Source organism: Engystomops pustulosus, chromosome 6, assembly GCF_040894005.1.
Source record: "Engystomops pustulosus chromosome 6, aEngPut4.maternal, whole genome shotgun sequence".
NCBI lineage: Eukaryota > Metazoa > Chordata > Amphibia > Anura > Leptodactylidae > Engystomops > Engystomops pustulosus.
This window is the reverse complement of record NC_092416.1, coordinates 41,940,056-41,967,692: the sequence shown is the minus strand read 5'-3', so window position 1 is coordinate 41,967,692 and position 27,637 is coordinate 41,940,056. Positions and strand designations below refer to the sequence as shown.

Sequence of the window (27,637 nt, the reverse complement as noted above, 5' to 3'; positions counted from 1 at the left end):
CCTGAAAGCCTCCTCCTGCCGACGGCCAGGGAACTAGGAGAGAGCAAACTCTAGATGAAACTGTACTTAAGGTAAACTTGGAAAATGGAAAGAAAGGACTTGAGTAATTTGTGGAACATTTTTGAGACACATTTTGTAAAATATGTCTCAAAAAAAGAAATCTGATTGATAAATTACCAAAGTAGCAGATGGAAAAAAAGACAGGCAAAAACTAGTCAAAGGAAGTGTTTGTGTTGGAAAAGTCTCAAATAAACCCAGACACAAGCCGTGTGTGTGTGTTTTTTTTTTTGGGGGGGGGGGGGTTGTTAAATACAGGAGTGGACACTAGTGCAAATTTTGGATTTGAGGTCATGGCCTGCATTTTTAAACACCCCAGGAAGAGGATGAGAAATGAAGGAATGGTCCCACGTGGCATTACGGGATGCAAAATGCATTTAAAAACTTAATGTAAACACCACATGTGAACGCAGCCTTAAAGCATGTCAAGTAATTTCAATTTATATGTTAAAATAAGGTCCAAGAAAACAAGTCGCACATAACATCTGGAAAATAAAGATACATAAGCCACACTGCACAAGGTGCAGACAAAGGTATATTTGAGAAACAACAGCAAAAGTTGTAGTCAAAGTTGCAAAAACACAAAAAGTCACATAAAAAGAAAGATACAAAAGAAAGATACATGTCCACCTTTGTGTTAAGGTGCCTAATTAAAGTAATGATTCATTGGAAATCGCTCCGAAATGGCATTATCAACATAAATATTAAATATATGTTGGAATAACCGTATGTTACTCTAAAACATTCTGCCAGCATATTAAAACACCTTGTAGAGGTGGTAAGAGTCCATTTAAAGAGTGACTGTAAAGTTTTTTCCTTGCTATGGGCCGCAGATTATCTCAGTGCTGCACGAGCTGCTTTCCTGTGCTGACAAGCCCTGGAATCCGTAGTATATACAAATTTACAAAATCAACAAACTCCATGGAAGGGTTGGGCTGCTACTCACTGCTGAGAGAGGAGAAGATCATGTAGCAGAGCTGGATGAGTTCAGAGCTGTGGATTCAGATGTCTACTGCACAGAATAGTGAGGTACAAGATCTCCCCTGTTCCCTGTTGGTCCTTTCATCCCAGTCCCAGATTTTACAGAACTTTCTCTGTCCATCTCTGCACCTCATGCTGCTTCCCTCCACCACCTTGTCATAAGCAGTATTAGGTCTGTGAAGATAGACGATTAACCTTTATTACTCTCTCAGTAAAGGCTATTGACTTTATGTAACTGGTTTACCTATGATTTCTACCACTTAATACATGTTTATGCTCCTCATTGTCACGGAAGCTGCCAGGCTGTCACCATATACACTCACCGGCCACTTTATTAGGTACACCGTGCTAGTAACGGGTTGGACCCCCTTTTGCCTTCAGAACTGCCTCAATTCTTCGTGGCATAGATTCAACAAGGTGCTGGAAGCATTCCTCAGAGATTTTGGTCCATATTGACATGATGGCATCACACAGTTGCCGCAGATTTGTCGGCTGCACATCCATGTTGCGAATCTCCCGTTCCACCACATCCCAAAGATGCTCTATTGGATTGAGATCTGGTGACTGTGGAGGCCATTTGAGTACAGTGAACTCATTGTCATGTTCAAGAAACCAGTCTGAGATGATTCCAGCTTTATGACATGGCGCATTATCCTGCTGAAAGTAGCCATCAGATGTTGGGTACATTGTGGTCATAAAGGGATGGACATGGTCAGCAACAATACTCAGGTAGGCTGTGGCGTTGCAACAATGCTCAATTAGTACCAAGGTTCCCAAAGAGTGCCAAGAAAATATTCTCCACACCATGACACCACCACCACCAGCCTGAACCGTTGATACAAGGCAGGATGGATCCATGCTTTCATGTTGTTGACGCCAAATTCTGACCCTACCATCCAAATGTCGCAGCAGAAATCGAGACTCATCAGACCAGGCAATGTTTTTCCAATCCTCTACTGTCCAATTTCGATGGGCTTATGCAAATTGTAGCCTCAGTTTCCTGTTCTTAGCTGAAAGGAGTGGCACCCGGTGTGCTCTTCTGCTGCTGTATCCCATCTGCCTCAAAGTTCGACGTACTGTGCGTTCAGAGATGCTCTTCTGCCTACCTTAGTTGTAACGGGTGGCGATTTGAGTCACTGTTGCCTTTCTATCAGCTCGAACCAGTCTGCCCATTCTCCTCTGATCTCTGGTAACAACAAGGCATTTCCGCCCACAGAACTGCCGCTCATATACTGTCACCATATACACTCACCGGCCACTTTATTAGGTACACCGTGCTAGTAACAGGTTGGACCACCTTTTGCCTTCAGAACTGCCTCAATTCTTCGTGGCATAGATTCAACAAGGTGCTGGAAGCATTCCTCAGAGATTTTGGTCCATATTGACATGATGGCATCACACAGTTGCTGCAGATTTGTCGGCTGCACATCCATGTTGCGAATCTCCCGTTCCACCACATCCCAAAGATGCTCTATTGGATTGAGATCTGGTGACTGTGGAGGCCATTTGAGTACAGTGAACTCATTGTCATGTTCAAGAAACCAGTCTGAGATGATTCCAGCTTTATGACATGGCGCATTATCCTGCTGAAAGTAGCCATCAGATGTTGGGTACATTGTGGTCATAAAGGGATGGACATGGTCAGCAACAATACTCAGGTAGGCTGTGGCGTTGCAACGATGCTCAATTGGTACCAAGGGTCCCAAAGAGTGCCAAGAAAATATTCTCCACACCATGACACCACCACCACCAGCCTGAACCGTTGATACAAGGCAGGATGGATCCATGCTTTCATGTTGTTGATGCCAAATTCTGTCCCTACCATCCAAATGTCGCAGCAGAAATCGAGACTCATCAGACCAGGCAATGTTTTTCCAATCCTCTACTGTCCAATTTCGATGGGCTTATGCAAATTGTAGCCTCAGTTTCCTGTTCTTAGCTGAAAGGAGTGGCACCCGGTGTGCTCTTCTGCTGCTGTAGCCCATCTGCCTCAAAGTTCGACGTACTGTGCGTTCAGAGATGCTCTTCTGCCTACCTTAGTTGTAACGGGTGGCGATTTGAGTCACTGTTGCCTTTCTATCAGCTCGAACCAGTCTGCCCATTCTCCTCTGATCGCTGGTATCAACAAGGCATTTCCGCCCACAGAACTGCCGCTCACTGGATGTTTTTTTCTTTTTCGGACCATTCTCTGTAAACCCTAGAGATGGTTGTGCGTGAAAATCCCAGTAGATCAGCAGTTTCTGAAATACTCAGACCAGCCCTTCTGGCACCAACAACCATGCCACGTTCAAAGGCACTCAAATCACCTTTCTTCCCCATACTGATGCTCGGTTTGAACTGCAGGAGATTGTGTTGACCATGTCTACATGCCTAAATGCACTGAGTTGCCGCCATGTGATTGGCTGATTAGAAATTAAGTGTTAACGAGCAGTTGGACAGGTGTACCTAATAAAGTGGCCGGTGAGTGTATATCCTGTATGTGCACTGTGTAGAGTTCAGTGGATTAACTTGTTGGAAACTAAATGATTTTAATGCTAAATTACTTTGAGAGAGACCACAAGGCATCATGGGATTTGTGGGAAAGGTAACTGGCCTCAGCTTAAGGGCATAGACAGACAGTAGTGTCCCCCTACTTGACTTCTGGTGAGAAGGATTTTTGTCACACACTTGCAGAACAAAAAATAGCATAACTTTGGAAAGAAAAGGGCGAGGAGCATGAACTAGGTGCAGTTCTGTTTGTTTTTAAAGAGGGAATCACATTTAATAGTTTGGTAAATCACACAGTTACACTTTAAGGTAACGTTGTCTGAGAATACAGTGATTTAGAAGTCTAAGATGCCTCAGGGTTGCATTTCCTTTGTAAATCTTCACTGCGCTGCAGAACACCCGACCATCCAATAACACCCCCCATTCTGAAGTTCGCTGCACAGAGGCAGCACTATATAGGGGGGAAAACTTTTGTCGATGCAGTGTGGGGCAAGTATTTTGGCTCTGTCATTCTCAGGATTGGCAGAAACCCCACCATTTATGTAGTGACTGTCCTAGTGATATGCCATTATCTACATGATACAATGTCAGTACCTATTTACAAATTAAAAAAAAAATATTTATCAGCTTTAATTATAAAATAATGCAATATACACATCAGTGTACCACTATAGGCAGTCCCCAAATTCCAGCGATCCAAGTTACAGATGACCCCTAAATACAAACAGGGTCCTCAGCCATGCATGCAGGGGGATGAAGATGAACAAGTCGCTGGTATCAAATGTCCTTAGTAACCTGCACACTCCGTTAACAGTGGCTTCTACTTCTTCCTGTGCTTCAGGGCACAGGAAGACGTACAAGCAACTGGTATTGTAAGGGAACATCCTAAGTTATCTGCAACCTTTGGTACCTGCAGATTGTACTTTTTCAAGTTATCCAGATGACAATGGCTAATACTGTACAATACCACTTCCTGTGCACAGAAGTACAAGCCAGAGGTTGTAGGTTACTGAAGGAGCAAACTCACCAGTGGGTTCTTCTACTGCACTTCCTGTGCATGAAAGTGCATCTGTTAGCAGGACGGGAATCCAGGGTAGGCAACATCATATTTTGTTAGATCGGACTTACATACAAATTTGACTCAAGTTAAAACCTAGAGCCCCTACAAGTTAAAACCTAGAGCCCCTACAGTACATACATGGTTGGCTCCAGGTTTCAGTAGACCCATCTATGACAGAGCCTCAATAGGACCGTTTGCAGTGAACTTACATGGCAGCATTAAAAAGTCCAAAACTAAAACAGTCTCCTGTTCCCTAAAATAATCCTTAGTTTATCAACCCAAACAGCCCCCTCATTGTTATTTTATATAAAGCCCCCTTCAACTCCAGCCTTATGTGGTCCCTCCCGGCAGCTCAGGGCCCAGTTATGCCCAGTGCTGGCGCCGACCCTTTGTACAAAACCCGGAGATTGCCTATACAGTGGTGTAAAATATGTAAACAAATTGGGATGCATATTGTGAAGTGGCCAACTAGTGACTTGCTTACAAGATGGACTTGGTCCCACCTTAAAAGTAATACATTTAAAGGAAACCTACCATTTAGAATGGGAGGGGTAAGCTGTAAGTACCGAGCACCAGCTCAGGGTGAGCTGGTGCCGGTACTTACTTTCGTTAGTGTTATAAACCACGGTAACGCGGTTTTAACACTTTTTAAACTTTAGAGCAGGAGAGGCTTTGGCCCTGCGCACGACCGTGCGCGCGCAACATCTCCGCTATTTCCTATGTAGGCGCGCGCACGATCGTGCGCACGCAGCGCCGAAGCCTGTTCTGGTCTAGAGTTTAAAAAGTGTTAAAACCGCGATACCGCGGTTTATAGCACTAACGAAAGTAAGTACCGGCACCAGCTCACCCTGAGCTGGTGCTCGGTACTTACAGCTTACCCCTGCCATTCTAAATGGTAGGTTTCCTTTAACACTTGGCGTAGCTAAGTTCCTAAACTATTAGCAATGTGTGTTATGCAGCCTTAATAATTTGAATGTGAATCTGTACTGTATATAATGTTACAAAATGCATTTTACATTTTTCCCAATGACCTATTTTTTGGGTTTTTACTAAGTAAGGAGCTCTCTCTATTACAATATTGCTGTGTATTTCTTTTCTGTATAAGTCTTTAGAAATCTTCCTTCACCAACCGCCCCTACAGTATGTCAGCAGTACTCTATACATGTAGTCTGTTAATACATGTAATTTCTAGGTTACATTGTATATCCAGTTTCACATGGATTTATATGAAATAGCCGAATGCATACAGTACAGCATGAGTCCTGATTTGAATGCCACAAATCACTGGGTATAAATGTGATGCAATCACATTCACCATGAGCCATACAATTACATGTGTTATTTTTATCTACGGGTGTCATTGCCATGTTAGAATAATATTCTAGAAAATATAGAAAATGTTTAGAACAAAATAAATCTTCTGTTGGCGCTTGGCTCTGCAGTGGTAAAAAATGGCTTGTTCCTTATGCATTCTAATCTAAACTTAGGTAAAAAAGTGTTTCCATTACACTGATTATATTTAAAGGAAACCTACCAAGAGGAATCTACTTTTAGAAGAAGAACTGACTGTAGATTCCTCCTGTCTGCCTCTGCCTGGAACCTTTAACTAACCTTATTAACTAACTTTATTTTAGCAATATGTAAAACAACTAAAGTGGCTACCGGGGTGTGTACTAGCCTTAGCTCTCAGTGCCCAGCGGCGCTATTAAACGCCCCAGTAGTCTCTGCAGTTAATTTACATATTGCTAAAATATAGGTATTTTTTAACAAGTTAGGTTAGGTTCCACAATGATTAAGTTACAGGGCAGAGGAAGGCAGGATATCTATTTCTTATTGTATATTCCTTTCTTTTAAAGATATATTAATTACAAAAATTAGATAATTTTCAAAAATTGTTACAGTGTTGATGAGTTATTCCTGTTACTTCCTGTTTCTAGCCATCCATTTTTGCTTTTATCAGACATTGGGACAAATGTACCTTTTTGGCTTTTTCGTATTTTTTTGTGGCTTTTCATGGTGCGTGTGCATTTATGAGACTTCTTTTGCCCCATAGATAACCTCCCTTCAAAGTTTACCATGGGCCCATTTTCTACAGTTTTTCCCAAGTTATCACCCGATTCCAGATATAAAAATTTGGGGAAAAAAGTTCCCAGGCGCAGGAAATTTTTGATCTTTTTGCTACTTTCTGGAGACTTTTTTGTGACTTTTGTTAAAAAAGTTTCATATTCATTTAAGACCTTTATTCGGATTCTTAACAAAGAAAAAGACACATCTGACTAGCAGAAAATTAGAAAAAAAAGGCAGGAGCACAAGGCCAATCTTAAGATACATGTACCCCAGTGTAAAAATGAGGAAAGTAAAAGTTGCATTTTAAATTCCAAAATTTTTTCTGCAATTCTTACTCCTCAATAACAACACAGGATTGACAATCCTTGGGGAAATTCTGGCATTTAAATCACAATAGTGGCTTTGTTGGTATTACGATAGGGTGAGCGTAAGAGTTCGGTTCCCGATAAACCCTGAAAGGATTCACTCCACCTTAATTACCACTTCTGTCGCTACACAGTCATTTTAACTTCCAAACACCCTCAATCTTAAAATTTTGCTATGCGTTTCATTTGTATTGTATCTACTACAGTATTCTCTCATTTGGATGTACCATTTACACTTTTTGTTTATGTTCATACATTGGTATATTTTGTAGTCGTTTTTTAATAGTTTGTTTTATCCTAACTTCAATTAATTTGTATAAATAATTACACATTTTATCACATTACATGCTGTGTACTGTATTTTATTACAATCTTTATGCTGCATTTTATCACTGTTCCGTAAAACATTTGCACCTGCAGACAAGAGCCATCTGCCCCAAAACCGTGTTTTCCATCAATTCAGAAAAGTGTTATCTATATGTCCTGTATGTTCATTTCCAGTGTATCAAGACTCAAAACCTGTGATTTTTCTCCTAAATCGGCTGCCTTTATCTGGTAGAAATTCAATAAAAACAGTATCTGCGAGAATTATGCCATCTGTATACTATAAACTATTGTGAGGATGTAATCTTAGAATGATACAACTACTTAATGAGAAAAAAATGACACATACTGTAACATAAAATCACCTAATAGGAGTCTCTACTACCAAGATGCTTCAGTCTTCTTCTATTATACTACAAGTATCAATGCTGCTATATATTAGGCCCAGGCTTTTCAATCTTATTGTTACATGTGGGTCAGGTTCTTCCATAGTTTGTAGGTTGAGAAGACCCTGAATTCCATCTGTTTTATTTCAGTCGGCAGTTTGAACAGTACTGTAGTGGTTGACTGTTGATTGAAACTATCTCAACCGATTCTTTTCAAACTTTGCTCTGAACAAGCAAGGGTTAAGATTAGAGATGAGCGAACATGCTCGTCCGAGCTTGATGCTCGGTCGAGCATTAGGGTACTCGAAACTGCTCGTTACTCGGACGAATACTTCGCCCGCTCGAGAAAATGGCAGCTCCCGCCGTTTTGCTTTTTGGCGGCCAGAAACAGAGCCAATCACAAGCCAGGAGACTCTGCACTCCACCCAGCATGACGTGGTACCCTTACACGTCGATAGCAGTGGTTGGCTGGCCAGATCAGGTGACCCTGGGATAGACTAGCCGCTGGCCGCGCTGCTCGGATCATTCTGTCTCTGGATGCCGCTAGGGAGAGAGCTGCTGCTGGTCAGGGAAAGCGTTAGGGTGTTCTATTAGCTTACTGTTAGGCAGGAGTGATTCTCAAAGAACCCAACAGCCCTTCTTAGGGCTACAATAACGTTCTACTTTTTTTATTTTAATTTGCATCTTTTACCATTTTGTGAGGAATTAGCAGGGGGACTTGCTACCGTTGTGTTTAGCTCTTAGTGGCACACATATCCATAGCAAAGGCCGAAGTGGCAAAATTCAGTAGGGGTTGGATTTCTATTAGGCAATAACTCAGTGTCATCTCATCTGGCATAGTAGTGTGCTTCCTTTGATACTTGGCTAGAAAATAGCCATAGGAGAATACAAACAGCTTCTTGAAGCCTACAGTAGCGTTCTATATATTTGATTTCTGGTTGATCTGCTGGTGGCTGTAGTTTCTGCAGTGCATGTACTTGCCAATTCTGAGCAATTTGTAGTGAGACTTGCGACCGCTGTGTTCTGCGCTTAGTGGCGCACATATCCATAGCAAAGGCCGAAGTGGCAAAATTCAGTAGGGGTTGGATTTCTATTAGGCAATAACTCAGTGTCATCTCATCTGGCATAGTAGTGTGCTTCCTTTGATACTTGGCTAGAAAATAGCCATAGCAATAGGATAGGATTGTTTGGTTTTAAAAACTCAAAAAAAAACAAAAAACACAAAAAAAAAAAAAAACACAAAAAAACACCAAAAAAAACAAAAAGAAGTAAAAAAAAAAAAAAAGTTATAACTCTCATTTTAAAAATGTTTAACCCGAGGGCTAGGGGTAGAGGACGAGGGCGGGGACGTGGGCGTCCAACTACTGCAGGGGTCAGAGGCCGTGGTCCTGGGCGGGGTGAGACACCACCTGCTGATGAGGGAGCAGGGGAACGCCGCAGAGCTACACTCCCTAGGTTCATGTCTGAAGTTACTGGGACTCGTGGTAGAGCACTGTTGAGGCCAGAACAGTGCGAACAGGTGATGTCGTGGATTGCTGACAATGCTTCGAGCAATTTGTCCACCACCAGTCAGTCTTCCACGCAGTCCACCCATGTCACCGAAATCCCCACTCCTCCAGCTCCTGCACCTCAGCCTCCTCCCCCCCAGTCTGCCCCCTCCCAGGAAAATTTGGCATTTGAACCGGCATACTCTGAGGAACTGTTTTCTGGACCCTTCCCACAGTCACAAACCACTTGTCCGGTTGCTGCTGAGCAATTTTCCGATGCCCAGGTTTTCCACCAGTCACAGTCTGTGGGTGATGATGACCTTCTTGACGTAGTGGAAGTGTGTAAAGAGGTGTCCGACGATGAGGAGACACGGTTGTCAGACAGTGGGGAAGTTGTTGTCAGGGCAGGAAGTCCGAGGGGGGAGCAGACTGAGGGATCGGAGGATGATGAGGTGACAGACCCAAGCTGGGTTGAGAGGCCGGGTGAAGAAGAATATTCCCTTGTTGATAGCCAAAGCACCCTGAGGTCTGTTTCTCAGCGCATATCGGAGGAGGTGGAGGAGGATGAGGAGGAAGAGGAGGAGAATGTTGGCGAGACACAAGAGGGGACCATTGTTGAGTCCTTCACTGTTCAGCGTGTATGGGCAGAAGAAGAGGAGTTGGAGGAGTTGGAGGAGGAGGAAATGGACAGTCAGGCCAGTGAGGGGAGTGAATTCTTACGCGTTGGTACTCTGGCGCATATGGCAGATTTCATGCTAGGCTGCCTATCCCGTGACCCTCGCGTTCAAAGAATTTATTCCAGCACCGATTACTGGGTGTTCACTCTCCTGGACCCACGGTACAAGCAAAATCTTCCCACTCTCATCCCTGGAGAGGAAAGGAGTGTGAGAATGCATGAATACCAGCAGGCCCTGGTGCACAAGCTGAAACAGTATTTCCCTTCTGACAGCGCTAGCGGCAGAGTGCGTAGTTCTGCGGGACAAGTAGCGAGGGAGAGTAGGCGAGCAGGCAGCTTGTCCAGCACTGGCAAGGGTACGCTTTACAAGGCTTTTGCCAGCTTTATGTCACCCCAGCAAGACACTGTCACCTGTCCCCAGTCTCGGCAGAGTAGGGCTGATCTTTACAGAAAGATGGTGAGGGAGTACGTAGCTGACCATACCATCGTCCTAAATGATCACACAGCTCCCTACAACTACTGGGTTTCAAAGCTGGACATGTGGCACGAACTGGCGCTGTACGCCTTGGAGGTTCTTGCCTGCCCTGCCGCTAGCGTCTTGTCCGAGCGGGTTTTCAGTGCAGCTGGTGGCATCATCACCGATAAGCGTACACGCCTGTCGACTGACAGCGCTGACAGGCTGACGCTTATTAAAATGAATAAAGGCTGGATTTCTCAGAATTTCCAATCTCCACCAGGTGAAGGAAGCTCAACCTGAATAATTGATCCACTCCTCCTCCTCATTTTCCTCCTTCTCCTCCTCTTTGTACAGTAAAGCAGAGGAAAATGGCTATTTTTTGACAGGGCCCACTGGCTCTTGCTATAGTACTTCATGCATTTAATTTTTCTGGAGGGCCACCTACCCGGTCCTCTGTTTGAAACAATTTTTGTGAGTGCCACATACAGGCACTCAATCTATTCCATTTTTCTGGAGGGCCACCTACCCGGTCCTCTGTTTTAAAAAATTTTTGGGACTGCCACATACAGGCACTCAATCTATTCCATTTTACTGCAGGGCCACCTACCTGCTCCTCTGGTTTGAACAATTTTTGGGACTGCCACATACAGGCACTCAATCTATTCCATTTTACTGGAGGGCCACCTACCTGCTCCTCTGGTTTGAAACATTTTTGGGACTGCCACATACAGGCACTCAATCTATTCCATTTTACTGCAGGGCCACCTACCTGCTCCTCTGGTTTGAACAATTTTTGGGACTGCCACATACAGGCACTCAATCTATTCCATTTTACTGCAGGGCCACCTACCTGCTCCTCTGGTTTGAACAATTTTTGGGACTGCCACATACAGGCACTCAATGTATTCCATTTTACTGGAGGGCCACCTACCTGCTCCTCTGGTTTGAAACATTTTTGGGACTGCCACATACAGGCACTCAATCTATCCCATTTTACTGGAGGGCCACCTACCTGCTCCTCTGGTTTGAAAAATGTTTGGGACTGCCACATACAGGCACTATCCAAATTAAATTGTCTCCATAGCAGCCTCCACACGTTGTCTCCATTGCTACCTCCAAAAGTCGTCCATATAGCTGCCTCCATACATCGTCCCTTTATCAAACGAGGTGTGTCAGGCAGAAATTTGGGTTGTTTTCATGGATTCCACATCAAAGTTGTTAACTTTGTCGCCACCCTGCTGTGTTATCCACAAAATATACTGGCAAACTTTTACCATTTAGGGATATTATTTCAGCGCTTCTTGCGCATCTGTTTACATTCCCCTCACCCGGCATATCCTAAACTTATAAGAACGCTACTACACTTGATCTTATACAAAAGGTTCTTAGAAGTGCTGTTTGGGGAGTAGCCTAGAGACAGGGGCTTGGATTGGCGAAAGCTCGCCTGGCAGCGGAACGCCAGCTCCATGCGCATCATGCGCTTCTTGCGCATCTGTTTACATTCCCCTCACCCGCCATATCCCAAACTTATAAGAACGCTACTACACTTAACTTGGTGCAGGCTGGGACCGAGTCTGACCCTGGGGCTGGTCATATACTGCCGACGCAGAGAATTGCGGGGCCTACCTCGGTCCAGGTCTCAAAGGCCTACTATACCTCCTCCCACCCCTCCTCCACCTCCTCCTCCTCCGAATTACCATCCGTGGGCATGGCGCCATCAGTCGGTAGCTCTAGGCACAGCAGCAGTGCCGTCGCTAAGCGACAGCAGGCGGTGCTGAAACTGCTGAACCTAGGCGATAAAAGGCACACCGCCCAAGAGCTATTACAGGGCATTCCACATCAAAGTTGTTAACTTTGTCGCCACCCTGCTGTGTAATCCCCAAAATATACTTGCAAACTTTTACCATTTAGGGATATTATTTCAGCGCTTCTTGCGCATCTGTTTACATTCCCCTCACCCGCCATATCCTAAACTTATAAGAACGCTACTACACTTGATCTTATACAAAAGGTTCTTAGAAGTGCTGTTTGGGGAGTAGCCTATAGACAGGGGCTTGGATTGGCGAAAGCTCGCCTGGCAGCGGAGCGCCAGCTCCATGCCAAGATCCAACTAACATAGTTTTAACTGCAGCACCTTTAATCTACTACTAGTTCACTGCCTCCATACATGGTCCCCTTATCAAACGAGCTGTGTCAGGCAGAATTTTGGGTTGTTTTCATGGCTTCCATGTTAACTTTGTCGCCACCCTGCTGTGTAATCCACAAAATATACTGGCAAACTTTTATCATGTACCGATATTATTTGAGCGCTTCTTGCTCACCTCCTTTGGTTCCTCTCTGCCACCCATTGGTTTGAAGCCTGAGTCCATTTAGGGTATGTCGCCATGACACTCTCTAGCCTGCTGCCGCTGCCTCTGCATGCCGTCCCCTATAGTGTCAGGGTCAATTATTGGATGTTTTAGATGCTATCTAGCTTCATTCTGTCACTCTGTCATGGCCATGCTGTTGCCCATAATTTTGGCATAATGGTGCGATTATGCAGCCTCAGAGGCATCCATGCATGCTGCCCCTGCTGTTTCCTGTCCATTTCCGTGGTGTTTCCATCCTTTTCTGAGGTTCCCAGGTGTTTGGCCAAGCTTCCCTGTGCAGAGCCTTGGTCCCCTTGAAAAATGCTCGAGTCTCCCATTGACTTCAATGGGGTTCGTTATTCGAGACGAGCACTCGAGCATCGGGAAAAGTTCGTCTCGAATAACGAGTACCCGAGCATTTTAGTGTTCGCTCATCTCTAGTTAAGATGCTCACACTTTCTGAGCTCTGCCCGTCTCACCTGGAGAATACATCATACTCTGATAAAAGCTCAATGTGTACCATTGGCTTTCTCTCTTTTTTCGGCTTCTGATATTTAGCTTTTGTAGTTGAAATAAAAGGAACTTGCATTGTCAAGGCTAAGGATTACCAAATCATGTTCATTAAAGGTCATGGAAAGTGTACAAATATGTTTTCCAAGGTGTTAAATGGAAAACAATGCCTCCTTTGCTACCTTGTAAGGCAGCCCCCTTAACACCAAGTATGACCTACAAGAAGTCTAATAACATGATGTGGGATTAAGCCAAACCAGTACATCTATTCCACAAGGAACAGACTCCCAACTGTAGACAGCACTGTTTCAACCTGGTTGGGTCTCCTCAGTACTTGTAAGGTCATGTAAGTATAGCAAGGGGCTCAGGTAGCACAAAACAACTCTTTATGTTACATTTGAACAGTAGAAAATTGATTGTCTTACAGTAAGTCTCAATGTTACCATATACATTATTAACTAATAGTGACAGGATACATATAAATATTAGATAGTTGTGTTTTTAAAACTTTAGAATATAGTCAAAGGGTCCTTTTGCTCTGCTCTTTCCACATTTACTATAGACCTCAATGGAGAAGCTACTTCTCTATTGTAGTCTATGGGGAGTGTTGACTTTGTATATTAGAAACAGTCCTAAATGTGTGACCTACACGTACAATGAGGCTCTGGTTTGCAAGTGTAGTAAGATGCCATTAGTAGTCACACTCCTGATGACTTTACCATTTTAATCAATTTTTCTTAAAGTTGGAAGGTTCTCTGTTCAGTAGTATAGTCTTATGAAGTGGCAAGACTATTTATAGAATCACATATGGAATTCTCTGTCAACCAACTTGTAGGTGAACATGTTGGGCTAATTTCTTATGGATTCTCACATCAGGAGGACGTAAAATAGCCTCATTGTGTAACTAATATTTATTTTTTATTATACCCCATACAGTTTCATACATGATTCCATCACATAATATTTGGCCTCCACACTCATCTTTTATAAATATATCCATAATGTTGATTAACTTCAATAATGAAGACTAGGCCTATAAGTAAAACAAAGTAAAACTCTAGATAGGCTTCAGTGGGGGTTCATGGAGGGACCAACTGCCAAATGAATAGTAAGGGCAATTAGTGTTGTGCTATAAATCTAGGGTAATAAACCATAAAAATGATTAGAGATGAGGGAATCGTCCAAAATTCTTTTTGATGAAGCTTTGCAACATTTTTATAAAGATTTCATTTGCGTCCAGATGTATGTGGTCTGAACCAATTGTCATGGAAATTGGTATATTTCCCACTCTAGTCCTTAGATTTGTTGTGATCAGATTCTTGTTTCATTACATTTCTACAATTATTTTTTTTATTTTTCCTCATCTGTTGCTCATCCCCAATCTCCGGGATAAATGAGGACAGCAGCTATCTGCCCTTTTAGAAATTTTTTATGCATTGAAACATAAATTATTATATTTTGGCACCTGAAAAATGTCCCGATTCTGAGAACCATCTCTAAACAGAATGTAATAAAGATAAGGTCTTTGAACCAAATAATAATTCTAATAGTTCTCCGATTTACATCTATATTGCACAGGGGAAAAACCCTGGTTTTGGTACAAACAGACAGAAATAATGAAATTTACTAAAGGATGTAATATAAATGTCAATATACAGTATGTCAATCATTTGGAGACATTTAATTTGCTTCAAGGATTTCTGAGGGTCACAGCTCATTTATATATAAAGCCATATCTGTACTCTAAATATATCTAACATGAAAAAACGCTCTTTATCTGTACCTTGCACGTGTCATGATCATCGTAATAAGTGTTCCTTTTCAATGACCATGCTCGTCATACAGAGTCACCATTGTCAAACCAGAAGAGCAATGTCTCTTACCTGTCAATGCTGATGGCACAGAGATTAAGGATACTTGCTGTACACATCATAACATCAAGGGTGACAAAGATATCACAGTGGATACGACTAAACCTCCACTCGCCAACCACCTAAGCAGTAGAAAGACGAAGAACAGAAAATCAATAGTGCAGATGTTTATCTCATGCTCGAGAATTAAGCTTACAAGACTATGAAAACCTGTAAAAACTGTAAGAGGCTTACACAGAACATTCATACCAGCAGCAGATGTATGTGGAGATAACAAAGAAGATAGCCTGCTATAAATAGACTATTATTATAAGAAATAAAAATAACTTGATATAGGAAAGAGAGTATAAAGGTAAAGGTTACATGTTCTTATGAAATCTTGAGACAAACTGAATTTTTTTCAAATTCACTTTAAAAGATGAGTAGAGCAGAGTTACAGAGTTAGGTTTCTAAAGCAAAGACTTATTTAAGTTAATAGGGTCAACTGTACCAACATTAGGATTACACAATGGGGGATATTTATTAACCTGTCCATTACATTCATTAAGGGTTTTAGATAGTTTTCTGTCTCTCCTAAGACTATCTCAACAAAAGGGGCACGGCCTGTGAAAAGGGGACGTGGCTTTGCGCCAAAAAGGTCAGTGCATCAAAAATACTCCGGACTTGGATGAATGTTGTTCTAACTTTCTGTTGTACAGAAAGCCAACTAATAGGATGTGCAGAGTACGACTGGACAGTTTTATACTGCACCAGCACCAGACATTTATATGAATCTGGTGCAGACTAAGACTATCCAGCCTAATTCTGCACTGAAAATAACAGAACAACACAACAACGATTAACAGTACTAGCAGTAACAGAGGTCACTTAAGACCTAATCATAAAGGTAACTCCACTAGGCCAGAGTGGTCAGAGGTGGCCCTCACAATTATTGAATAAATCCCAAAAACTAGACGAAAAGAGGGAAATCCATGCCAATAATGAACTTGTAAAATAGAGAAACTTTATTGATAACAAATTAATTCTTTAAAATGTACTAAAAAATTCCAGGAGAGACATTGCATGAACAAACCAGGTAAAGGGTACACAGCTGTATATAGAGTATTGCAAAGGGAGCGCTGCTCCTAATGGCAGTAATGTGTACTGCACCACATAACAAAAACTCATGCCCAAACCCTGAAGTTAAGTAGATAAATACTACAAATAAACATGCAGTTATTTGAAAAAATATCAGACCCAAACAAGGATGAAAATCTGTGAAAGGGAGATCCCGTGGACCACAGTACCTGGTGTTCAGCCCCCGATGCGCGTTTCAACCCGCTGATCTTTCTCAGGGGGCATCAAAAATACTCCGGACTTGGATGAATGTTGTCCTAACTTTCTGTTGTACAGAAAGCCAACTAATAGGAGGTGCAGAGTACGACTGGACAGTTTTATACTGCACCAGCACCAGACACTTATATGAATCTGGTGCAGACTAAGACTATCTAGCCTAATTCTGCACTGTCTAACCTAAGGATGCATTTTATAAATCTGCCCCATTGATCCTTAAAAAATCCCCCTCTTTTGAACCACATCAACTTCGATTTTGCATTTATTTTTTTTTACTTGACATCTTCCAAAATCAATATATTTTTCCATTTACAGTATGTATTCTGTGGGAAATATCATTAGTTCTAGAGTCACCATTTAATATGTGCAGTACACTTGTAAGCTGGAAACATTTTTTAAAAGTGGTGAAAATGACAAAAAAAAAATCAAAATGGCAGAATTACCCTTTCTAAAGATATGATGTAACATATTCCAGTGGACACCACTGATGAAAAGTTCAACTTGTCATTCAAAAACAAAACCCCACACAGCTAAAATAGGACAAATAACAGTGGATATTGGCATAGAAAATACTAAATTGGTTAAATATATTAAAAAATGCAACCATACTCTCTTGTGACTGGCTAAAACTGATATTAGTTTTTTTTTTTTTTAATCGGATCATTTTTACTGTCACGGGTGCTCCCGCGATCCATGATGCGGATCACAGGTTCATCCGTGCCTTGCTGTGTCCCCGTTCCCCTATTGGACTTACATATCCTGGTTCCTGGCTGTGCTTTGGGTCCCAGCGTGCAGGCCGCACGCTTCCTGCCTCCCAGGCCACGCACTCCCGCTGCTACGGCGCGCGTACTAACTTCTCTGAACTTAAAGAGCCAGTGTCCTTCCTATTGGCGCTGGTCACTTTGGGGGTTCCCTATATAACCCGGCGGCTCCTTTCACTCCCCGACGGATCTTCAAGTCTTCCCTCTGAAGTGAAAGCCTCCTGTGTGCATCCCGAGGTCCATTCCTGTTTGTATCTCGAGGTCCCGTTCCTGTGTGTATTCTGAGGTTCTGTTCCAGTGTGTATTCCGAGGTCCCAATCCTGTGGTCCATGTCTGGTGGTCCGTATCCTGTGGTCCGTATCCTGTGGTCCGTGTCTGGTGGTCCGTATCCTTTGGTCCGTATCCTGTGGTCTTTATCCCGTGGTCCGTATCCTGTGGTCCATTTCCTGTGGTCCGTATCATGTGGTCCGATCCCGTACGACTGCTCCTGGTGTGCTGTCCAGGGTTCACCAGAGGTGACCTCCTGCCTTCCTGTGTTTCTGCCGTGCCTTCTAGGGTTCCAGCCCAGCGGTGTTTTCACTCCGTACCAGCATTACCGGTGTTCATCTGTATTACTGCTGTCATCTCAGGTTGTGACTGTTTCCTGCACTTGTTACGTTGGCTGCCACCGCGGGTCTCATACCATGCCCGCGGTGGTACAGAGACTCTTCCCAATGAGACTCTCAGATGGTTCGTCTTTTACCCAAAAATAATTTGCCGTTATAAAGTGTACACATAGGAAGATGACTCCTGACAAAAATAATAGAGATACACTAACAGAATAATGAAATAGAAAACAAAGTAATATGAAACACATTAATACAATGCTCTAGAACTCACAACTCCCACTCCCAACACCTCACAGACTACCTCAAACCAGGCTAAGAGAAACTTAGGATCATACAATTACGGTAGGCTCAGCAGTGTCAAAGTCTCACTACTACTAGAACATGAAATCAGGTACAGGCTGTACGAAAGGGACAGGCTTCCATTCAATAGAAGCCTGTTATATTTGAATATTAAAGTATATACTGAGATTCATATAATATGGACACTCACATAGCTTGCCACCAGATGGTCATTGTCTGAAGCCTTGGAGTGGTGCCATAAAAGACTTGGTGATTGATCATGGGTCACCTATGTGCCCTTTCTCAAGGAATATTCTGTGCAATCTCCACGGGAAGGGTTTATCCATTAACTTGGGGCATAGATCAAAGGCATCAATTTCCTGGTGCTCAGGAGAGCTGTTGCAGGCCCAAATCTATTAACTCTGGAGGGCAATAAACAAACTGTTGTGAAAAGGTGATACAAGGACACTTTCCAATGGCAGCCTTATTGCTTCAGGTGGGCAATAAATACCATCCCTGGGAGGTCACCCAAGCCATTTAGGACAAAGGCCTGAGTAAAAGATACCAATTCCAAGTACGAGAGCGCCATCCTGAGGAAGGAGTAAATGACGACACCAAGGAGGCCAATATCCTATTTCCGGAAGCTGATTGGCGACAAGTCATAATGAAGGCCGGAAGATATCCAAGTAGGGGTGGAGTCATGGGCATCTGTGGGTGTGATTGTGATAACAGTTGAGATATATATGTATAGTCAAGGAGTAGTCTAGTGCTAACTTACTAATGATGAACTAATTATATAGTCTTGTGTCTGTTAGTCATGTAGTCTTGAGTGTAGTCAGATACTGTGTGTATCTGTAAATCCCATGATAGGACATTGAGGAGGCATTTTATATTGTATTATTTTTTTTTTTATACTTTGTCATCTATTATACCTTTTTAATTAAACAAGCCTTTCTCCAAGTTTGGACTCTGCATTTCCACGGAACAATTCTTAGTTAGAGCAGGTAGAAGGAAAAACCCACATATTACAAAGCCCCAGAAAGCAAAATGCAAAAAAGCTAAGTATATTTGACAAGATCACTATTCCTCTCTCTCAGATATGCATCTCCTAGCAAGGTTCCAGGAGGAAGCCACTTAGGTGGTATCAAACCGCAACAGATACCATAAAACTTCCATAGTAAGCCTTGTTTTTAATACACCGCCAGTACAACCAGTAAGTGTAAGGAAATATTTAAACCCTGAGACTGGTAGGGGCCCCTAACCTTACACAACTCAAGGTCCATGTACAGTAGCCTTAATCCATACTTTGTACATCATATGCAAAGTCAACCTTAAATCATTCTAAAGAGACTGTAATAATCTTATAAAAATACATTTTAATTCTAAATTGGATAAATCTATGACCTAGTTTTTATATAGTCATGGCTATTTATATATATATTATGCCTCTGCACCATTATTTATCAGTTTCAGTTTATTTGTAGCTTGGTATTGTAAGGGATGTAATCAGTTTGTGTGATCTATAGCGGCACATATTCCTGCCAGATGCCTTATCTGTATTCACTGTTACAGTATGTTTGATCTGATTAAGCATTTATCTATTGATTGTAGCTCGGATCCAGTTATGAGCAGATGAAATGCTTGACTAGGGTCAGTAATGAACACCGGGGCCTTGGCACACTAAGGTATGATGCAGAATGAATTAAAGCCGCTTTCTTATCTTGGTAAAAAAAAAAGGTATAGTTGAGATTACAAACAGCACACACCACAAAAGTTCAGTGGAGCCCCAACCAAGAAAAAAATTATCTAAGAAACACATAGTAAATGTTTAGCTACAAACTGGGGATGAGATTTTATCTTTACAGGCCATCTCTACAAGTATCCAGTCTTAAAGATCTTAAATATTCACTTGGGATTCCAGGAAATGGTTATGAAAATAAGCTTTCCAGGGTTTGCAAAATGAAAAAAATGCTTCATTTCTAAATAAAGACAGTTCCCAATGTTGGGCGGCCTTAATTGCCAAAGTCTCCGTAAGGAGAACTCTTACTTCCCAACCCTAGTCAATAGCCTCTCACTCAGCCAAACCAGTTCCCTACACCTAACTGAATGTTGAAATAGTGCTGTCTATAGCTGGGAATCTGCTCCTTCTGGAATAGATAAAATGGTTTAGTTTTTATCCCATATCATGTCATTAGGCTTGCTGAGAGTCCTGTATGATGTTAAGGGGGCTGCTTTTCAAGGTGGCAAAGAGAGCACCCTGAAAAATGCATTTTCAAATTTCTATATCAATGTGTGATTTTCAAGAAACCTACTGACATAATGTGAGATAATAGCCAAACCAAGAGGACCAAGTCCAGGAAGTTTTTGTCAGTCAGGAGGGGTTAATATAAAACAACAGACAAGCCTATACTCACCTTTCTCTGATCCACTGCTGAATTCTGTTTGCTAGCCGAGGATTCAATGTTTGGGAACAGAGACAGCCGGTGACAGGAGGCACCAAACTAGGGAAAAGCAAAGGATGTTTTTTTTGTTGACTGACAGAAATTTTAGAATTTTGGACAATCTTCCAAAAAGAAAGGGAATCTGTTATCAGGAAGGTCAGTTTAAAAATAATTTTAAAAATACCTTTGATAGCATTCTGACTACAGTCAATTGTTTTTAAAATTTTATTCACATTATCTGACTCTCTGCCAGCAGCATCAAGAGAGTCAAGGAAGAGTGATTTCAGTCCAAAGACCCAAGTCTCCATCCAAGTGTGCACAGTATCCTCTCCTCCTCCACACTCATACCCCTCCCTCAAAATCTCAGCAGAACATGAACCTGAACTTCAGTCAGAAGTCTAGGTTCCTTTCACCCCCCCCCAGGTAACAGCCAAGATCGTTGTTTTCCTATACTTGCTTCAGTCACAGCTGCCCATGGCAGCAACACGATCATTGCCAATTACTTGCAGCTTTGCCTGTAGCCTTTGTAGTACCAAGTGGGCCACAATTGACCCTTTTAAAGGGTGAACAACCGCAATAGGTGATTGAATTCATGTCCGGATTTGGCTCAACCTGCTGGATGCAAATACTGATGAGTCCACTCATCACTACTCAGTAGCCATCCAGTTTTTACTATTCCACTATTTTGGTTTTACAAAAATGACATAATATAACACAAATATGCAAAAGGCAACAAGTATACAAATCTCTGTGTACAGCAAAACGCACTAACCCTATCAATAAAGATGTACTATCTTTTGATAAATACAGACTGTTTTTCTAAAGTGATCCTTGCAGTATAAGACATCAATAATCTATCTCTTCTCCAACAACAGCACCAGACTCAATAATTTAATAATAGTTCTTATAAATGCAGTGTATTGACCATGGTGACTGAAATAGGGGAATCATTTGAAGAATGAGAGTAAAGTAATTTGTAAAAAGTGGAAGACCCAAGATACCAGCACTGTCAACTTCCAAGTGAATAATAAGTGTAATATTCCTCTGAAACTCCCAAAGTACAAGCAGGTGCACAGTACTGTACATCAATCGCAATGTATTGTCACATTACTTTCTTCATTTAAATGTGGGTTTTTGTTAAATTTAGACAAGATAATGATTTGCAAGAAAGTCTCATTCAGTCACTCATCTTACAGTGCTGCTAAGTCTTAGTAAGAAAAATAATATTTCTCCAAGTTGTCTCTCCTTTATTGCTTAGATGGCTTCAACGAAAAAAGACGTTCAACCCTTGAAGAGAGTTAAAACAAAAAGCAGCTTTTTAGTGGGGATGAGCTGATCAGAATGTAAAAAATTCTGAACTTAAGAAATTTATGGTTCCCTTTATGGTTGAGTGTTCGAGTCCCATAACTTTGTAACTGGACTTCAGGAAGAAGTTCCACTTCAACATGCGGGCTCACCCGGAAAAGCTGGGTGATGGGCTGCTGAGCCTGTATGAGACCTGTCAGAACAGAACAGTATCCGGTTCATCATAAACTGCAATACGGTAGTATATGATATAAGCAAACAGACACTACACTAAACTTTTGTTCAAAGTGTGGACAAAATCGACAAATCCCGAAGGAGTCAGCTCAATACTATTTATGAGTCAAACAAGAGTAAGCCATTTGTAGTCAGGGCAGCTTCAGGGTTGTGGGCCCTCAACAGTTAAGAGTACTTACCTTTCCTTTTTGCTTGACATCACAAATGTGTTGTAAGAGATGACCAGCTTTGCAAAACATGATTTAATAATACACCGTTGTGAGATATTCAATCCAAATGTGTCTATAAGAGGTGTTTTTTTTCATTATTACAATTTAAATGCCATAGCTTTTTGTTTATCTTTCGATGTATACTATAACATACTGTATATACTACAGGATAAGTTGAAGTTTTTAATGCTACTTGGGATACTGATAACCTTTTGACAATCTTTTTTGGTAAGATGGGGAAAATACGAATTTTCTTCCATTTTTAATTGCTGCACCCTTTAACATTTTGGTTTTCATATGTTAAAACTATTAAAAAACTAGTTAAAACTAGGCAACATATAGTATTATTACAAATTTATATCGCTTTAAATGTATTACTACCTTTGCATAGTTTTTGAAAATAAAACACATTTTTGAAAATAATTATTTGGTTGAGTCTAGAGATGAGCGAGCACTAAAATGCTCGAGTGCTCGTTATTCGAGACGAACTTTTCCTGATGCTCGAGTGCTCGTCTCGAATAACGAGCCCCATTGAAGTCAATGGGAGACTCGAGCATTTTTCAAAGGGACCATGGTTCGGGAATAAAATGTGTTAATTAATTGAAAAAGAATGTCTTCTGATAAGTTAGCAGATGTATGCAAACATCTGCAATCTATTCTTCACTGTTCCGCGCGTATATTATCTCCCGACAAGTTAGCAGATGTGAAGAACAGTGAAGAATAGAATAAAAACAGTGACCACAGGATCATTTAAGTGAAAAATACAGTGAAGAATAGATTGCAGATGTTCGGCACATCTGCTTACTTGTCGGGAGATACGCTGTCCCGGGATCCGCTGCTCTTCTTCCACTGAAGTCTCCCCGATGTCTCCGTGCCCCTATGTCTCCGTGCCCCTATGTCTCCGTGCCCCGATGTCTCCGTGCCCCGATGTCTCCGTGCCCCGATGTCTCCGTGCCCCGATGTCTCCGTGCCCCGATGTCTCCGTGCCCCTATGTCTCCGTGCCCCTATGTCTCCGTGCCCCTATGTCTCCGTGCCCCGATGTCTCCGTGCCCCGATGTCTCCGTGCCCCGATGTCTCCGTGCCCCGATGTCACCGTGCCCCGATGTCACCGTGCCCCTATGTCTCCGTGCCGCTGCCCGATGTCTCCGTGCCGCTGCCCGATGTCTCTGTGCCGCTCCCCGGTGTCTCTGTGCCGCTCCCCGGTGTCTCTGTCCTGCTCACCGTGTTCTTCAATGTGTTCTTCACACATATATATTGTTCTTCGCATACTATTTTGTTCGCACCATTCCGCGCGTATCTTCCGACAAGTAAGCAGATGTGCCGAACATCTGTAATCTATTCTTCACTGTGTTCTTTACTGTGTTTTTCACTTAAATGATCCTGTGTTCACAGTGTTCACTGTTTTTATTCTATTCTTCATTGTTCTTCACTGTGTTTTTTTAATTAAATGCTCCATCTCGAGCAGGGGAAATACTCGTCCGAGCAACGAGCCGTTTCGAGTACCTTAATACTCGAACGAACATCAAGCTCGGACGAGTATACTCGCTCATCTCTAGTTGAGTCTCATTGTATTTAGAAAACTTTGACATTGTTTTTTTGTTTGCTAAACGATCTTGGTTTTTCTGGGCACTCTTAAGTTTGTATTAGTATTACTTTGAGGTCCATGTTGAGGACCTGTTTTAATTTTTAAAACTTTTGGAGGTGAGATGCCTCCATCTGCCCCCCCCCCCCCCCATTCAAGGGTATGTAAGAGCTTCTTTTTTTAAAATATTTTTTAACTTTAAGACTTTCATTTGGTTTCTGAATGCAATCAAAACCTATCAGATCCCCTAAATGAAGCAAATAAATTGTGAAAATACAGTCTGCTACTCCTGTGGTAGCTACATTTTAATGCAACTACTCCAGGGAGTTAGAGGTCACATATCTAGATACAATGTGAGCCTCTTATTAACAATTTTCTTTAGGGACTTATTGAGATCCTGATTTACTGATTTTCTGTGATTATTAAGTGTCTGTTTAGACTTATAATAAAATATGCCTGAGTTTTTAATTAAAGCTTCTATAAGAGCACTTCAGAATCTGGTTATTCCTCCTGAAGGATGCACTTACATTTACTTGTGAATTTTATCATTGTATTCAAGATCACACTGCAAATAATTCCATCATGTCTGAGGATTAACATTATAACCTTTCTGCGATGAGTCAATCATTTTCATAGGTCTTTCCCGAGGACTTAATAAGAATGAAATAATCCTGCTAAGTTTTTGGTTTTGTTGCTTTTATGGTAGTACCAAGAGATTGGGGCAGATTTATCAAGCTGTCTGAAAGTCAGACTATTTCTAGTTGCCCATGGCAACCAATCACAGCTCAGCTTTCATTTTACCAGTGCTCATGAATATTTTAAAGGGGAGCTGTGATTGGTTGCCATGGGGAACTAGAAATATTCTGACTTTCAGGCAGCTTGATAAATCTGTCCCATTATGTGGGATAAATGGAAACACTTTGATTTATTGATTAAAAAAAATCCACTTGCCACTCGTTGCTCCTAAGTAACATTCAACAATTATAATCATGCTGATAAGTTTAAGCACCAAGTAACTATTCTCAAGTTAATTTCAAAACTGCATTTAGTAGTAACAAAAAGTAGAACTTATCATTGAGTCAGTATATAGAACAGAATACTGGGGCATATTTACAAAAGGTCCGAATCACGTTTTTCCACCGGGTTTCCCAAATTTTGGCGGATTTTGGCGCACGCGACCGGTTTGAGGTGCATCGTGCTGGCTTTCATGTGACAGAAATCAGGGGGGGGGGCGTTGCCGTCGGAAAGCCCGACGGATTCTGAAAAACCACGGAATTTTAAAAAAAATTTGTGTCGCAAAAATAGCACTCACATACACCGAGACGGAGAAGGTGAACTCCAGAGGACTTCAGCGCAGCTGCGACACCTAGTGCACATCGGGCGCACGACCTTAGTGTATCCCGGCAGAACCCGAATCAGTGTTGGAGAACGCGCTGTTGGATCGCGGCTGGACCAGGTTAGTAAATCTGCCCCACTATGTTAATAGGGAAAAGGGAAATACCCAGAGATACAAATAATAAAATAATAAGTTTCTGCAGAAAATATTAAAATGTTGAAACTATTAAAATAAACCTCCCAAATGGCTGCCATTCAAGCAGAGTAGAATCTGGTTCTTATTTACCTCAAGCAATGCTGTCACCTTAGCAGTCATATTGTGGCACTCAGCTGACTGAGTCTTGGTCTTTGTCTTCTAGAACAGCTGTCCCCAACCCCCGGGCTGCGGCCCAAGGCTGGTTCACGCGCCGCGGTCAAAGAACCCTGAAAAAAAACCTGATACTCAACTGCCCGCTCCCTAGAAACTGCAGCAGCCTTCTATGTGTGGTGGATGTACTTTGGGCTGAAACTGGCATGAGAGGTAATGCTTCAGAGCAGAGTACAGCATGCAGAGATAAGGGGAGCAAGGAAATGTGTTAATATATATATATATATATATATATATATATATATATATATATAATTCTAAGGAGGGTTTTTTCCAGGGACTATAGGGGTGTGCACCCAACCGGTCCCTTACAAAATTTTTGGGGACCACTCTTCTAGAGTTTTTGATTGCTGTATTCTAGTGGTGTTTTACTTATTAATTTTATCTCTATTTAAGAAGATTTGCAGATATCAAAGATTATCATCCCAGCACTGCAATTTAAAACGTATTATTCTTTATTGATTCATATCAAAAGTATGTAGATCACACAAAAGTCTCTGAAGTGTTCGGGGCAAAAGTTGGTTGTACCCTACTGGTATACAATAGAGTTAAAGTAGTAGATACCGTGTGGGTATCCTCATGGTTGTGTTGATTATCTAAGGAAAGGGTAGAGCTCACCTTCCAAACACAATGCCATGTGTGATGGAAAAAGGCACAGATCACCTCGCTGCTGAGGCATCAAGCTTCAAAGTGGAAGAAATATTCACGATCCAGCCAGTATCCGATACACACTGCTTTATTGGGTAAATCACCGATACAAAAAGAGTTGAAAAGTCAACAAGTTTCCAGCGGATCAACCGCTCTTAATCATGACTTAATCATGACTGATTATACAACAGTCATGACTAAGAGCGGTTGATCCGCTGGAAACGCGTTGACTTTTCAACTCTTTTTGTATCGGTGATTTACCCAATAAAGCAGTGTGTATCGGATACTGGCTGGATCGTGAATATTTCTTCCACTTTGAAGCTTGATGCCTCAGCAGCGAGGTGATCCGTGCCTTTTTCCATCACACATGGCATTGTGTTTGGAAGGTGAGCTCTACCCTTTCCTTAGATAATCAACACAACCATGAGGATACCCACACGGTATCTGCTACTTTAACTCTATTGTTTGCTCTAAACCCTTTTGTAATATAATAAAGATAATTCCCTTGTTTAGAGGGCCATTGAGCAGAGATCTCTTTTAGATTAGCTTATCTAAAAGAGATCTCCACTTGGTGTTTACATTCCTCCACACAACTTGTGTGTAAATAGGTAATGTAAAAGCTGAATGGAGGTATGTAAAGATTACCATTTACTAGAGAATTTTATGGAGAAGATGTGAACGGAGCACTGATGTGTAGCAACCAATGATTACCACATGCATAATTTGTATATAATACTAATATAATCTTCTTAAAGCTAAGCAATAATTTTAAGCCGGTAAATCCTCCGGCTTAGGTACGGGCATATTTGGTCGATTTAAAATTCTGTAAAAGGCCATGCCAAGGAAATCATAGTGGTCATCTCTCATTTCTCACTAATGCAAATCTAAATGTGAGAGACAGAACCCATTATTTCTTCTTTGGGCAAATTATAGAAATATTATGACAATTTTTTTCAAATAAAAGTGCTAAATTAAAGTTTTACATTACGTTAGTTTTCTATCAAGGAGAAAAATAATAGCTCTCCTTTGATGGAAAGTTATAATCAAGTGAAATATCTTATTATGTTGAGGATTAAGACAATATTAGAATGAAAGAAAATGATTCAAGAGAGAGGACGCCGTGGGCTCTTGTCATGCCTGGAGTGTATGGCCATCTACAGTACTTGAACATGATAATCTCACTGTTGTGTGCAGAAAGCAAACTTTACCCATGATGATTTTTATGGGAGATTAGCTGAATAACCTACACTGAGAGATATGAAAGGGAAGCGCAGCAAGAACTTCAAAGTTTTCTAAGATGTGCTAGAAATGTGAATTTGGCTTGTTATTTATGTCCTCACTTTCTAACAGTTGGATTCTACTGCCCAACGGAGAGTCTAACTGTATCTAATTTGTTATTTAAGGATTAGAGCTAAGATAAAATGCCCCGATAATTGCTCATGGTAACTAGTTGCTGAAT

The 27,637-nt window shown here is 41.7% G+C and overlaps 1 protein-coding gene across 2 annotated transcripts in view; it reads right to left on the bottom strand.

Annotated features, from left to right (window-relative positions):
- The window catches only part of DRD2 (dopamine receptor D2), a 205,624-nt gene that overhangs the window by 37,947 nt on the left and 140,040 nt on the right, over positions 1–27,637 (bottom strand). For both annotated transcript variants that reach the window (XM_072155858.1, XM_072155859.1), the window contains one exon: positions 15,089–15,198. In XM_072155858.1, the coding sequence (XP_072011959.1) occupies positions 15,089–15,198 (110 nt within the window). The remainder of the gene's footprint in view (positions 1–15,088; positions 15,199–27,637) is intronic.